The 16,737-nt window shown below is 39.2% G+C and overlaps 1 protein-coding gene across 1 annotated transcript in view; it reads left to right on the forward strand.

Moving 5' to 3' along the window:
- HSPA14 (heat shock protein family A (Hsp70) member 14) overlaps window positions 1-13,133 on the forward strand; it is a 28,044-nt gene extending 14,911 nt beyond the window's left edge. The window contains exons 10-14 of the mRNA XM_075208675.1: window positions 3,166-3,268; window positions 7,555-7,770; window positions 8,327-8,500; window positions 9,717-9,787; window positions 12,401-13,133. Coding sequence (XP_075064776.1) covers window positions 3,166-3,268; window positions 7,555-7,770; window positions 8,327-8,500; window positions 9,717-9,787; window positions 12,401-12,479 — 643 coding nt within the window. The 3' untranslated portion in view covers window positions 12,480-13,133. The remainder of the gene's footprint in view (window positions 1-3,165; window positions 3,269-7,554; window positions 7,771-8,326; window positions 8,501-9,716; window positions 9,788-12,400) is intronic.
- The last annotated feature ends 3,604 nt before the right edge of the window (window positions 13,134-16,737 follow it).

Raw genomic sequence — 16,737 nt, forward strand, 5'->3', positions numbered from 1 at the left:
AAACTTTAACTAGCCCTAGATCCTCTCTCTATACCCCCTGACGAATGGGCAGTTTACTTTATTTTTAAATTCTGATTGCTCTTCCCAACAGGAGGGTGAATTGGCAGTTTATTCGGAAATGGACGTTTGTTCGGTTGTGGAGGAAGTTCAGCCTGACCGTCTGAGTATGGAGGAATTGATACGAGCGGTGCGTCTGGTTCTGGAGATTCCTGAAGCGGCAGTCCCTGAGGCTGCGGAGCCATCTTTATTTGCGCAGCAGTCAAGGCAAACTGTCTTTTCCCTCCTCTTTCCAATTGGAAGATTTGCTGGGTGAGCCTTGGTGTTCACCGAATCGCAAGTTCCAGGTGTCCAGTCGGCTGCAGTTGTATTCTCCTGTTCCCCCTGAGGTTCTCGTAAAATTAGGGGATCCTTAAGTCCATTTTTGTGGCGACTGGGGCTTCCTTGCAACCCGCTTTGGCGTCTGTGTGGGTCTACAAAGCTGTAGAACACTGCTCTGAACAGCTCTGAGGGTTTGGTGGCTGGGAGACCATCTTCTGAATTGCTTCCTTTGGTGAAACAAATTCAGAGAGCTACGGATTTCCTGGATCCTGTGAGCTAAGGAGTTGTCTAAGAGCGAGGTCCAAACTATGCTTCGGGTTTGGAAACAGTTCAGCCAAAATATATCATCCGGTCTGGAGGACATATATTGCCTGATGTGATAAAAAGGCGTGTCCAACCATTTTTTTTTTTTTTTTTTTCCGGTTGTCCAGGTTGCTTATGTTCTTGCAGGACGGGCTGTTTGCGTTCTCTTAACGGTCGGGTGTCTGGTCTTTCTATCTTCTTTCAAAGAGTGAAATGCCTGATGTGCACACCTTCATTCAGTGGGTGCTTCATGTGCAACCTCCGTATGTTTATTCGGTAGCGCCTTGGGATTTAAATTTGGTGTTTAATGCTTTGCAGTATCTGTCATTTGAACCCTTTGGTTCGGTGGACTTCAAATATCTGACCTGGAAAACTGTTTTCCTTGTTGCCATCTCTACGGAAATAAGAGTTTCAGAGCTTGCAGCCTTATCTTGCAAGTTTCCTCTTCTTGTTTTTCATGAAGATAGGTCAGTTCTACGAACCAAACCTTCAGTCCTTCCTAAAGTAGTGTCTAGATTTCACTTAGGGCAGGAATGACAATGTCCTGATTTAAGTGTCCGTCTTCGGAGGACGAAGTTTCTATTCGTTCTCGATGTGGGGCGTGCTTTGTGCATAGGACTCTGGATGTGTGCAAGACTGAGCATCTTTGGTCCTCAATGATAAACACGAGAGGCTGGTCAGCTTCTAAGGTGACTATTGCTCTGTAGATTACGGCTGTAATTCGTGGGGCTGGGCAGCCTGTTCCAGAAAATCTTCTAGCTCACGCCACGAGGTCTGTGAATGCTTCCTGGGCGGTATGGCATGGTACCTCAACTGAACCAGCAGTGTCAGGTGGTCACGGGGTCTTCTGTGCATACGTTCACTCAGTTTTACAGGTTTAATGTATTTGCATCCAACGATGCAAGTTTTGGAAGAAAGGTGCTACGTGCCATTTTTTTCTGAGCATTTTCACCTGTGATTGCGGCTTTGGGATGTCCCCGGTGTCCCTCAAAGGAAGACAGGGAAAATAGGCTTTTTATACTTTTTGGATTTTTTTTTTCTTTTTGTTCATTGGGGGACAACGGACACCCACGCTTGACACTCTGGTTCTCTTGTTGTATGACATGTTGTCTTTGTGGCTGAAGAGAATGTTGTTGTTTTTTTTTGTCTTTCTATTGTCCTCTTTTTATGTGGGCTCTGTTAAACATAAACTGAGGCTAACAGGAAGTGGGGTATAGAGGGAGGAGCTAGGGCTAGGAATCTGATGTGTGCTTGTGTGGTAGCTAGAGTGATTCTATCTATTGCTGCCAGTCATACATTTTCCACCTCATATATATTTTTGTGCAATTTTTTCATATTCCTTCTCACTTGATTCTGTTGTGAGCGTTAGTTGGTTCTTACCCTGTCCCCATGTTGGATAACTGGACTAGTTCCAAGGCCAAATCCACTAGAGAAAGTCTGTTCTTTTACATGTTCTAGATATCAGGCAAAATTGCCAAACAGACACGAGCCACGTGACAGGTGTGCAGCTCAACACTTCCTGATAGGTAGGCCAATTTTAAGTTCAATCGGACAATGCCACAGAGGTGATATATACATAACATCAGGGGGGCATAAGAAGTCCCCTAGCGATGAATGAGTTGGTAAAAATCTTGGCATGAGCAAAATATTATATTCCAGTGGTATCGGCAGTTTAAATCCCAGGATAGAATACGGAGAGGTGAAATTCCTCAGCTGGAGTATACAGCTTTCCCAGGAAAGTGATCTCTCTACCCAGTGGTGTTGCATCAGATCACGGAAAGGTGAAGTCAGCCAGAGGTCGACATGATGGCTCCCAGCTGCACCACAAAATAACACAATTTGTTGCAGAACCAGGGATCCTCAGGTGTTCTTGGTGGCTGCCTTGGACAGTACTTTGGGACTCTAGCCTTGTACATATTTTTTCTCCAATAACCATGCTTCCTCATGTCCTGAAAAAGCCAAGATGAAGCGAGCTCCAGTTATTTAAGTGGCGCCAGGTTGGCCAAATATAGCCTGGTACACGGACATACTAAAGATGGTGGCGGGACCAGGATAGTGACTTCCACTAAGGAAGGATCTTAAATCTCAAGGACAATTTTATATATGTTTTCTTGCCCTACTCTTTGGGCTTTGTTCATTATTAACTGAAGCAACATAGGTGAGAGGCTATAGAGGGATGAGCTTCTCTTCTAAGTAATTAACTCTAATTGCCCAGCTCCAGCATGGCCCTCCATATCCCCATGGTATCAGTGTCCCCCAGATGGAATCCGAGAAATGGATTTAATGCATGTACAACAATATTCTTATTTAACATACCAGAATAGTCTGTTTTTCAAATGTGGCTGCATAGGCATCCATGGAACTCTAAAGTTATCCCCAATCAATTCACACTTAAAATAGAGAGATAACTGCTTATTAAATTTTTTTCTTCATTACTATTAAATTGAGAGTATAATCAAAATTTCTGAAATTCATTGCTTGTCAGTTTAATTTTGTATTAACATAACGTGATTATGGACACATTTTGTTCCTTGTTTCTTGCAGGGCTCGTTTTGAGCTAATCTGTTCTTCTCTGTTTGTTCGCTGCATGGACCCGATCAAAATGCTGTTGGATCAGGTTGGATTTAAAACGACTGATGTGAATCAGGTATGAAATTTAAACGTCTTTCTCATTCTATACATTTGTTTGTTTTTCCCTTTTAATTCTTCAGTGTTGCAGTATTTTTTTTTCAGTCAAATTAAAACAATATGTATTTTTACTTTAAATGAAAATACATATTGGCAAGATTTATATATATATAGAGCATGGTTTTATTGCTTGACATACCCACGGTAAATCCGTTTTGGGGGTTTATCAATAGGAAAAGTTTCCTGTTAAAGTTCCATCTAGGCCATTGTGAATATTGCGCTTTAAGGAATGCGAAAGTTGTTTAAGTGATCTGTTTTTCTTGTACTATATGTATGGACATCACTACAGTGTATTTCTCTTTACACTGGACAATGTAATTTTCAAGTTATGCTTTTATTCTGAATGCATCCCTCCTAATATTCCCTTAGGGATTCCAGAAGTGGATCCCCCTTCTCAGGAAGCCTGGTTTCATCCAGACCCTATAGTTGCAGTCCAAGAGTCCCCTTGGGTCTGAACTTGAGAAGTCTGTACAGGTATTGACACGAGTGTCTTCCTCTCTGGAAAAGTTGTTGGAGACTTCATCATCCAGCAAGTCCCAAATTGTTGGGGTCACCCCATGTCCATTTCTTAGTAGATTCCAAATCTGAACTCTCCTCTCAGTAAGGCGAGGTTCAGGGGCCACAATATGGCAGGTGGTTGAGAAATTGATTTTAGCGGTTAGACGAGCCCTTAATATATAGAATGTGGAGATACCAGAGGTTCCGGATGTTTCCTTATTCAAAAGAAAATAGGACTAGACTGTCCACCCATCCCCTCAGTTGTCTGAACTTTTGGGTGCAGCCTGGCAGAAACTGGATAGGAGGTTTCGGGTTCCAAGTAGGTTTTGGTTTAACTACCGCTTCTCAGAAGAAAAGGAAAATGGGAGATTTCACCAAGAGTGGATACCCCCATTGTCTGTCTTCCAAAATCCACCATTATTCCTATACCGAATGCTGCATACTTAAATGATGGCATTGACAGGAAATGTGAGGAGATTTTGAAATCTATCTTTGTCACAGCAGGCACATCGAGCAGACCCGTTCTCTTAACTACTTGGGTCAATATAGCAGTAGAAAAGTGGGCTGAGCAGATCAGTGAGGGCATTCAGTCTGAGATCAGGTTTGTCATTGGTAGACATGTGAAGGAAGCACCAGAGTATTTCGAAGACGCAGTCCTTGACACCGGTCAAAGTCTTTTCAAATCCTCTGCTTTAGCGGTAGCAGCCAAGCACACTCTCTGGATTAAGTCACGGGAGGCAGAGTCCAATAGGACTCAGGATTCATTACCTTTTGAGGGGACAGTCCTCTTTGTTTCAGAACTGGCCATGATCATCTCTTAGGCCACACTAGGAAAGAGCTCTTTTCTCGCAGTTAATACTTCAAAACTGAAAGGTCAGAGATTTGGGTACTTTTGTTGGTCAGGGAAAACACGGAAAATTCTGCAAGGTGTCCATCCTTCGCCCCATAGAGTGGTCACCAAAGAAGTAAGCCGGCTTAGCTGGACAGGCGTCCTTGTTTCAAATCTGCTGATTAAAAACAGGCTGCATGACAGGATCCCTTTCCACCCTAAATATCTGTGGTGGGGGCCCAAATCTTGCTCTTTTGGGACCAATGGATTAGGTCATATTCAGACTTGTGGGTCAGAGACATTGTAAAATGAGGTTACATGTAACTTAAAAAAGGAGTAAGTAATTCAAAATATCTCTTCTGAATCTCTGTTTTAATACTTTTTTTTTTTTTTTAGAAGACCCTTGAGTGCCTTTCAATACTTTAATGACTTAGGTTTGCATGTATGAAATTTTGTTAGAGCACCAGAGCAGTTATGTTTTCAAAGTTGTCTGTTTATTTTGTTGAATATGTTTTATAGGTTGTATGCATGTATGTTATAATATACATATAGTTTTATATTTACATTTAAGTGTTTAGAGACACTGCCTTCACATTATCTCTTATTAACCAGACAATTGGCAACTTAAAAATGCCTTGTATGTTTATTGTGTCATAATATTTTAGTTTTAGTGTGTTTGCTAGCTTTTAGCAATTATTGTAAGTTTTTATTTTGGTGTACTTAAACGCTTCAGTTTCTTGGGTTATTCAGTTAGTTTGCGTTCGTAGCGTGGCATAGAGATAATGTATGGCCCAGCAGTATGATAACAGTCGAGGAAGTGTAGGTTCTGTTGTTAAAACTGTTGAAGGCAGACACCCCTTAACCATCAGCCCAGACAGACTCTGATGCCAGCAAAAAGAGCAAACGCTAGAAAAGTTATTACATAGACCGCAATATTAAGCATACTGCCAGTACCAGCAGTAGGTTGCAAGGGCTCCAATTGTTTGAGTAGAGCACAGAGGAGCAGCATCCTTGTGCACTGCCTCTTACACCTCACTATAGTACAAGCAACAGTATTAGCTGAATAAGACAGGCTGAAAGACCCATCAGAACTGTGCAGTATTTCTCAGTTGACATAAATGAATCATGCATGGCTTACTACCTACTTTCATGTCATAACCTGGTATAAATGTGCAAACAGACAATTTTTAATTGATATTTTTTTTTCACTGTTTATTGTCCACTACCTTTTGGTGTAACATTTTACAATAAAGTTATATGCACAGCAATTTTAACCAATAATTAATCCTCCTTTTATTGAAGCCTGGTGTTTTTCTTTAGCATCATGCTTGCTGCTGGGAACATATACACAATTATCCAGCAGATAATATCCGTTCGATTGCATGACTGACATTTGCCTGATATCCTGCATACAGAAAATGAGCCTAGAAAAGATGCAGGACTTTCTCAAAACAGCATAAGCAATGTTACCAACTACCAATTTGCACTGTCCTGCAAATCTTGGCCACTGTATTAAAGGCTTTTTCCAAGTGTATCTCATAGCCTTACATTATTGGCAGAAAAGAAAATGTGGTTTTTGTTTTTTTATTTTATTTTCCAATCAGAAGTCATAGTTTTAATAATGATTGCTTTCACATACCCTAAAATTCTCAGCAGAGGGTTGCTGAAATGGAAAAATCTAATTGTGTTATCGGTTTTTACCACAATTTATGCTGAAAATATTTCTTACAAAGTTCCGTAATGCCCTCCTTGTAGGTCTGTCCTTAAAAATAATATAGTAAACTGTAATGTATTATTGAAAAATATAACTGATAGATAAATACATAAATCAACAATGCCATGTAAAGCTTTATGCGTCTATGGTTTGCCAAGTGTTTCTTTATCTGCATGCTCATAATCATGTATAGTTTTTTAAGAAGACTGTTGAATATAATATGCTAATTTAATCACTTTGGGGCATATTCAATTGTCTTCGATTTCCACCGCAGAAAAACTTACCAGTATTACGGTAATAGTAAGCTGGATTTTAGCTCGCAGCTCCCTGAGCCGCGAGCTGAAATCCAGCGAGAAAAGTACTGTAATACCGATATTTCCGCGCACTATTACCATAATGACGGTAATAGTGCGTATGCTGTGAGAATTTTGGCTATAACGCCAACAATTGAATATGTCCCCCCCTTTTTTTTTTTTTTATCACAAACCATTTCAGTAATATTAAACAAAACACTTTGAGCGAACACCAAATTCTCAGAATACCAGCAAAAAATAATCCTAATATTGTTAATAAAAATAAATTCTATATATATTCCAATATTCTTAACACTCTGCCCCTAGCCAAGTACCGTAGGAGTCAAGATTTCTTTTTATATGGTATCATTTTGGAGGTGTGTTTGATATTCTGGCATTTACAAATCGAGCCATAAAATCTGTTGTGGAGATGTGCTCAATAAATTTTATTCCCTGACACATGTCCCGCTAGCAGGTAAAAGCATGCATGTGTGATATCCTCATACAGGACAGAAATTCCTGAATGTGTGTTTCTCCAGTGGCCCAAGGTGTGTTTATGAAAAATGTACATCTGAAATAAAGCATTTTTAAGAAATAATAAGGGTTTTTTTTCTTTCCTATTTTGCCATCTATTTCAAATAAATACTTGCAAAAGAACAGAATCAAAATTTACACTATTCCCCTAGTTAGATAGGAGGATATAGATTTTTACATGGAGTCAAATATACTTTTAGTATGCTAATAAATTTTTAAAAATGTGTTTTCCATATGAAATTACCATTGTCAAAATCATTGTCTTGAAGGGTAAAAACCTGCTGGACATGAACTGGTTAACTAAATTTATTAATTTTAAGATTCGGTGTTTTATTATTGTTTAACAATGTTTTTTTTTTTCTTCAATTGTATTGCAGGTAGTGTTATGTGGTGGGTCAGCACGCATCCCAAAATTGCAGCAGTTAATTAGGGACTTATTTCCAGAGGTAGAGCTGTTAAATAGCATACCACCAGATGTGGTCATTCCCATTGGTGCTGCAATAGAAGCTGGAATTCTACTGGGCAAAGACAATCTATCCACAGAACTGGATACCATTACCATTGAGTGCTCTGCCAGTGACATATTAGTTAAGGTTTGTTTTATAGAAAATTATTTTCACACTCAATTACTTTTATATTCAGATTCAGTATGTTAAATGTGAGATGGCTAATTATCAGGCTACATATAAGGCTCCTAAACATATTTTATATATCTTAAACTATTAGAGCTTGGACACTACAGTCTCTGTCTCTATAGTCTTAAAAACTGAATACATAGGTATTTATTTTCTCTATTTTCATATTTTCTGCATTCACATAATGATATTACTGTGATATATAGATGTTATTTTGTGCTGTAAACAAATTAGCGGTTGCATATTTATTTACAAACCTGTTCTTGTGCCACACCTATACCTTTTAGAGAAGTTGACATTCTGTCTTTAAGTCTATGCATGTATTATCTGGATGAGGTAAAGTAAAGGGGTGCTGGTTATTGGTGAATTCATGGCCTGCATTCGCAAGAATATTCAGCCTTCAAAATGTATTCTTCCATTACGTGTAGGTGACAGGTCCACTTTAATAGGACATATTGATGTAATGAATGACCTTGCAGAAGGTGTGGTATTCATCTTGAATGTATCTTCACAGGAAGCTGATGAGTCTGGAGCTGAAAAGTTCACTATTTTGCTGCCATCTGGTACACCACTTCCTGCTCGTAGACAACATTCATTACAAGCACCTGGAAAGTTAACCTCTGTGTGTCTGGAACTGTATGAATCTGTTCGTAAATCCAGTATATCGGACAACTGTAAATTTGCACAAGTAAGATGTGAATTAATAGAGAGCTTACAAAAGCATTGATGTTTTGACTGGTTGTGGCTTTGTATTACTTAGTGCCAGTCAATTCATAAAACATACTTTTTATATTGGTCGTTCTAGGTTTTGTTGTTTTTGGTATTTTTGGGTTTCTGTGGACTATAATTGTTGATCCAGCTTATTTAATCTTGACACTCTATTCCCACTGCTTTCAAACTCTGGAATTGCATATGTCATCTTCAGCAATAGAATACTGCTGAATTAATTCCTCCATCTATTTTGCATATGTATTTCACTGGCAGTAGGGAAGAAATACCAGTAAACAAGGAATGAGAGTGATAAAAAGGGTGAAAAGTGTGAATATAGTAATAGTGCCATACAAGATGTGTTTTATATACAGAATTGATTCAGAATTCTAATTTGTGGTGATGAGTGTGTTTTAAGGTCAATAAATTAAAATGATGTGTAGTTTTGTTGTAAATACGGGTTTTCGTACATGGGCCAGACAAAGGGGTTTTGCTTTGTAAAGTAAACATACCATTGGGCTTTGTTTTTACACTAGTCACGCCAAGGTGCTCTGGTTTGTGCACTTGCTATATCATAGAGATATTTCTTTTACAATAGCTACACCATTGGGGTTATGGGTTTTCCTTTCCATTTGGCAAACCATGGCTCTGTGATGCTAAGCGTTCTAGTGTGTTGGGTATATAATGTTGATCATTTAAGGTATGTATTAGGTTTGCTCATTGGCATCAGGCCTCAAATTTTGTTAAACAGAGTCCTGGATTGCCAAATGGTCTTCCACATAGTCCTTCAACTAGTTATGTTGATCATAATATATCATTCATAGTTGGGAGCAAATGCAGCTAAAGTGTGCAAATTTGCACGTGAGCAAGATATCTATCTATCTATCTCATCTCTAGGATGTGTACCCTCCCAACGCTGTCTGCTGCATATTTTAAATTCGACTCCCCTGCCCACGGTTTTGCCAAGGTGCAAATTTGCAACTTTTGGATGGATTTACTCTGAATTCCAGGCTTGATGTGTCCAAAAGACAACCCAAGATAGCTGAGCCTGTTTAGTATACTCACATTACAATCCCAATGTTGCTTGAATAAAGGTCATGTACAGTTAATGTATCCTCTAATGACCTGTTGCTTTGCTTCAAAATCTACTCAACAGAGATTAAAATATATATTATGCCATATCTTTTTCTTTACAGATTGTACTTAAAGATTTACAAAAGAAAGAGAATGGGATTCATGACATAGTGACTGTACTGACGATGAAGAGGTAATCTCTCTACACCCATTTTCTCATGTCTAATGGTGTCCATATATACTTTTGGTTTTGATGATCGGTTTGTCTGTTTCAGACCTAATAGGCTACAAATTGCATGTGTCCGAGCCCAGAAATACCAAAGGTTAAGATCTATTAGGTGCTAATAAGGATGGATAGTAAATCCGGTTGGACAGTGACCGCATCTGACAGTTTTTGTGGTTATTGACTGACCATACTAATGGTCCTCAAGCGCTAAATAAACAACTTTAAGATTTGACCAGATGTATTGGCAAATCTGACAAATCCTTTCTCTGGGCAATTGGGTATAGCAAGCAGATTATTCCTGTATGGGCACCTTTAATTCTATGGCACCAAACACATAAATAGTCTCACATTAGCTGTAGTATTTCTTCAAAATGTAACTTTATTAAACAACTGTTTTGATGCTTGGTTTTGGTATGGAGCCTCTCAAGCAACAAAGTATAAATGGAAGTATAATGGTTTGAGAGATATCTCCATATATGTAAATTGAAGCTAAAAATGAGAACATTTAAACATAATTAAAATGAGTCCAATCGAGACCAAGTTTTAAGGAAGGAGACAGATGAGTTCCAAAGGATGCTAGTTATGTGTTCCATTTCATAAATACACCAGGTTTTCCTAAGGGCTGCTATGGTGGGTGGTTTATGCTACTTCCAAAAACCAGCTATCAGGCAGGTGGCCACACTTATGATATGTCTGGTAACTTTATTAAGGGATTGTGAGAGATCAGGAAACAAAAGTGGGAGTAATAAGTATTTTGGTTGGAAAGGAAGGTCAGTAGTGTTTGAGGTGACAACAAGCCTTAATCATAATCTCTTTATGATTGGACACAACCAAATATATAATGAACCCACGTCTTGGCAGTCTCTCCAGCAGAGATGAGAAGTGCTAGGATAGAGTTTATGAAGCCTTGCTGGAACTGTGGTAGAGATGTGTATATGCATTTTCTTTAACTCTAATACTCATAGATTTGGATACACTTTAACAAGTATCTGAGAAGTCTTTATCATCCAGGTCCTCACCCTATCCCTTTCCCACATCTTTTCATGGGAATATTTTTAAGACTCGCTCAAAGTATGTATTGAATAATATAGAGAAGAAATTAGGCTTTTGGATGAGCAGCTACTGAGGCAATATTGCTTAAAGGAGGAATGTGCTCTAACACAGATTCTGGTTGAGGTGGAACAAAAGAATTTCCTAATTTGGAGAAATTGAGGGAAATAGGTAGTTGGGAGTTCATAGGATTCTTGAAGATCTAAGAATGAGGGAAATATTCCTCATATGACCAGCTGATTAAGGAATCGAAGGCCAGTTGATGACCAAAGGGGGAATGCATTGAGGCCCAGTGGGAAGTCTGGATATTGCCAAAGGGGTATATGAGGGGTTGGCAAGGTGGCCAATTTAGGAGTTTATTACAGCAAGCCTATATTGTAAAGGATTAATGGATAACTAGATGAGAGCAGGACACTGGTGGCTTAACAGAGAGTGGAGACCATAGAATAGTGAACGTTGATAAAGAAGAGGGTGCATCTGATTCAATGTTGACTCAAACTCTAGAATCGGGAGGAGAATGCCACTGAATGCATTGCGGTAATTGCACTGCATAGAAATATTTTTTAAGGTTGGGGATGCCCCAAACCAGCGACCAGCTCAGATTGTTGGAGAACATATAATATTATTGTGGGGTTTTTTTTGGTTTAAATTTCAAAATAAAAGCTGTAAACATCTGTTGAAGGGAGGCAAAAGTCATAGAACGGATATTTTAAAGGGTAATGTCTGAAAAAACTATAGGAAGAATATTAATTTTAATGTAAGAGATTATTAATTTCTTGGATTGCCAACATTATTTCCGAGTAACCAGGTCATTTTAAATATTCGCAATGAGAGGTAAATAAGTTTTTTCTGTTGAAAAGTGAGTCTGGTTTCTTGGTGATGAATATACCTAGGTATTTAAATTTGTGTTGTTGCTGAAAATTAAAGCTAATTTCCAAAAAGTTTTTTAAAGGTGGAAGACAAAGACTAGGGTCTTCGTTTTACTTATCTTGATTTTAATGTTAGAGAGAGATCCAAATCAATGTAATTCTCTAAATACGTTATGGAGAGTGGTTAGCGGTTTAGAGATGGAGAGCGATATGTTGTCTGCATACATAGCTATCTTGTGTTCGCAACGACGACTTTAATGCCAGATATGTCAAGGTTTTGGCAGATTCTGGCAGCTAAAGTTTCTGTTCTAAGGAGGTGGTATCTTTTTAAAGCTTGACCTGGAACAGTCTTTACGGGCCTAAAGTATCGAGCAGGTCTCTAGTTAACACAATTTATAATCTGAAGCGAACAAGCAGCACTAGAAATTTTACAGACTTGGAACAAACCTCAAAATGTGTATGCCAGACCATTTTCATTTTGTGCACATTGTTACATGTGCCACTATTGTACATTTGATTATTTTTTTATTACATTAGTACAAATGCGCCTAGAAATGCCCTTTCCTGTATAAGATGCAGACGTTATGAAAATTATTTTTCTTGTTTGTCAGAACTATTAATGACGTAAAGCCATTTATAATTGTGGTATGTTTTCTCCCAGGGATGGATCATTACATGTAACTTGCACTGACAAAGACACTGGGAAGTCAGAAATGATCACAGTTGAAGAATCATCCTAGTGTTCTTGTACGAGGATCAATCATGTCACGCCTACATAACCCAAAGGACAAGTTCAGTAATTTCAGGAAACTTGGCAGCAATTTTGTGAACATTATACAACTTGAAACAAATAAAATCCTTAGACATCCTTCATAATGCATGCCCTTGGTGACTTCAGTCTAATATTCTGTTTGTTTCTGTTTGTTTTTAAAGAAAATTCTACAACATCCAAAACTTTACATGTCGTCAAGCAAGGGTGACCATGATGACTGTTTTTGTTCCGTTTGTTTTTAAAGGTATAAAATAATCGGCATGGTCTCCACGTATGTTTAGGAGAAAGTCCAATTTGTCTTTGGGCAATGTTTTGTTCATTGTAAAATGCCCCAAAACTCATAGCTTTGTATAGGAGCATAAAATGTCATTTTAAACATTTGACTACTTCTTTTAACATGTTTTCCATATGGCAAGAGGGCTATAATTTGTTATGGTCAAAGCGTTGATTATATCTAGAATGCTTCTTTGATATATGCCAGCGTTTGTGGAACAATATAGATCGTATGAGTAAACAAAACAGAAAAATATCTCCTATTTGATGCTCCTATATATAGATTTAGGTTGCTTTTCTTTTTCAGAAGTGAAAAACAAGCTGACCAACATTAAAAGACATAAACCTCTTCTGTCCTGATTTTTTTTTTTTTTTTTTTTGTTTTTGTTTTGCAGTGTATTGTTTGGCTTACTAAACAGTATAATTGGGCTTAATTCAAAATGCAATGAGCAAAAATATCCATAATGTATTGAAAAATATGAATGTCCTATTTTATCCATAAACCTTCTTTAGAGTTGGTTCATAGACATTAAGGCAACCATGTATTTGTTTTCTGCAAGGTTGCAGCTAGTAGAATGATTGTAGTTCTGATACCCGGTTTCAGGATTCTGTTCTCTAATTCAGTGATCCATAGCATGTTTCTTAGTATCCACTTCTCAGTGAAGTCTGGGACCTCTTCTTGTAATTGCCTACATAACATCCATCCTACACCGTTCAAAAATCCCCCCCAAAAAATTTCCTTTTTTTTTTTTTTTTTTTTTTTTTAAATCTATTCATTGATCCCGTATTGTTCATTTTATTTCCGTATTTCTATATGGTTTCTTAAGTCATTTAACTCAAATATAAACCTGCCCTAACAGTGTTTCATATCAGAACAGCATTTGTATAATGATCATCCCAATAAAAGTATAACTTTATTATTTTATTAATAAAACATCTTTCACTTTAAAAAATAATGCAGTAGAGTAGAATGTATGCTGTCACCTGGCATATTGGATGAAATTGTCTAATCCAGCTCCTTCCATTGTAGAATTCCCCACAGATTTAAAGGTCTGCAACTTGGATACAGTGGTAGTCTTAGTAATAGGGACCCCTGTTTTTTCCACTCAGTGATAGATAGAGCTTTCCCCATGTATTCTCATGTCCCTTGTCTTGCCAAAGTACCACATGTACAGGTAGTGGACTAAAAATTAAAAAGCATGAGTAAATGAAGGACAGTGAACATACTGAAAGCAATGGCATCCACACATCTGCTGTTCATGTATTATTTCAGCTAATAACATCCCAGAATGGTCAGATTCATGTTTAACAATGTTGCCTATATTTCTAACTAGCAGGGTGCAAGAGGACTTTGAAAGAGGGGTAGATTTTTGGGGTGCTTTTGGCAGGAGCTTCAGTTACCAAGACAGCTCAACATGTTAATTTTTCACATGCTAAGATGATATCCGCATGCAACTCCAAGAAAATAACATTTGTATGCACAGAGCAACAGGGGGCAGAACTGTATACTTCGGATTGAGATATGTGTGCATCAGTTAAAAGTGCAAGGTAAAACAGGCAAGCAACTACAGATCAATTGACTGCACATTTCAGTTTAAACAAAACAGTCTAATAAGAAATCCACTGTGCAGTATATGCATAGTTTGCTGTGGTAAACTGTTTATCGTATGTCGAAATGCATGTTTGGTGGTCGAGCATGGATTATAAATCAGTGGCGGAAAGGGATTATGGTTAGAAGAATCGTCCTTCCACATGTTCTTGACAGATGAATGCTTGTGAAGGAACCAAACTAAACAACTCTACAGCCCTTCGTGCTTGTTTCCAACTGTGAAGGGTTCTGGTGGTTCCAAAATGCTGCAATGTGTATTTTCCACGCATCGTGAGGGTGAAGTAATTGCCTTGGAAGGCAAGGTCAATGCTAATCTCTGCTTAATAGTCCTGAGTAAACATATTCACTCCATGCTACAGCATTTCTTTTCTGACAAGACTGGTGACTTTCATGATGACTATGCCCCATCCACAGAGTGTGTGGGGTCATCCACTGGTTTGATGAGCATCACTCTCATGTTACCTGTTTGTCATGACCTTTTCATTCACCAGATCAGAACACAATTGAGTGACACCTGAGACAGCATTTTCCATCACCATAAGCCTGCCATCAGTTAATTGACATTCTTGTGGAAGAATGGTGCAGTAGTCTTCTGGCGCAATTCCAGATTTTGGTAGACGTCATCCCAGGCCTCATAGAGGCCATACTAGCTTATAGAGGTGGTTCTAAACTTTTTAACTACCTGTAATCGGAGACATGTTAAGGATTTCATAACTTGTTACGGCCATTTCAAAAAGGCTGCAATCTGAATGTGAAAAGCCAACAGCTGAAAAAGTACTCCTTGTGGTGAACCTGAAAAGAAAGTCCATTCAACTATAAGTTTTACATACCTTCATTTTGGTTGAATGAGAATTGATTATGCACAACCATCTGTTAACTTGCCCACTGCTCATCTGACACCGACAGTCTTTAATGTTATTTAAATATAAGAATAGTTTTGTTTATGGAGACTGAATTGTAGGGTTCCCTGCCATGCAACGCTCACAGTAGCTGTTGGTAAAGGGAAGGAGCTGACTATTGGTGGGTGAACATACCCTTTAAATTAAATGTCTTGCATACAAAATGTATTTATTTATTTTTATTTTTGTTTATAATTTTTTATTTCTCTTTCATCCAGTCTGGGGGACACTGCTTACCATGGGTTGTGGAGGGAGCTTGGGGGAGTTGACACCTAACTAGTTAACTTTAGTACTGCCGACAGACCCCTCCCCTTTACAATCCCCCTGCCTCTTCCTGTCAGTTTTTTTTTAGGTGCCCATGGAGTTGGGCAGTGTTTTAGTACTGTAGGTAATTTTTTATACTTTTATTTCATTTATTTTATTCTTTTAACGTTTTTTTTACAGGTGGCAGAGCTGGAGTGTGTTCTAATATAGAGAACACACTCACAGCAGGGCAGCGCAGGCACTACCCTGTCAGATGAGAGCCAGCAGCTCTCACTGACAGGGACAGGAGGAGACAAGAAGAATAGGTGCCTGAATTGGGAGTGACAAGCGGTCTCACGGACCGCTGTCACTCCTGGAGCCTCCCCGATAACTGGCGCTGCCACTGCAGGCATAGATCGTCGGTTATCGGATATTGCATTGACGGCGGCCATCTTCGATAGTGGAGGAGAGGAGAAGGGGGCTATACCTGGATCCCCCCTCATACATAGGAGGGGGCATCAGGTATTATCCTCTGCGGAGACCTCCCCTGGAGGTCTCCACTACTCTGCCACATAATCCTTTTTATTTTTTATATGGACCACAGAATCGCTGCAGAGGCAGCATTACTGAAGGGGGGGAGCTAAGAAATAGAGCTCCCCCTCCTTCCAGAGAGAGAGATGGTTTATCCCAGTCTTCTGGCGCCAAGGAGAAGCCCGGGAAGAGAGAACAGATCTGAGGGAGCAGGCACCAGGATACTGCTTTTGGACTTCTCCCCTGTTTGGCTTATGGGCTAAGTCAGTGGTTCCCAAACTTTTGCAGTTCGCGGCACCCTTGGAGTCTCCATAATTTTTTTAAGGCACCCCTCCAAAATAATTACCGAGCAGTCCTGTTTTGGAAGTAGTTGGGTCAAAAAATTGTAATAAGTATTTAGGTCAGGACAGAAATGCTTATTTAGTTGTATGCAAAAATGCCCCCTCTGCATCCAGACACTCTGCCCTCTCTCACGCTGTCCCCCCTCATCTGCCCTCTGTCCCCCCTCCTCTGCCCTCTGTCCCCCTCCTGTCACGCTGTCCCCCTCCACTGCCCCTCTCACGCTGTCCCCCTCCACTGCCCCTCTCACGATGTCCCCCTCCTCTGCCCTCTCACGCTGTCCCCCTCCTCTGTCACGCTGTCCCCCTCCTCTGCCCTCTGTCACGCTGTCC

The sequence above is a fragment of the Mixophyes fleayi genome, chromosome 4, assembly GCF_038048845.1.
Source record: "Mixophyes fleayi isolate aMixFle1 chromosome 4, aMixFle1.hap1, whole genome shotgun sequence".
NCBI classification, from domain to species: Eukaryota; Metazoa; Chordata; class Amphibia; order Anura; family Limnodynastidae; genus Mixophyes; species Mixophyes fleayi.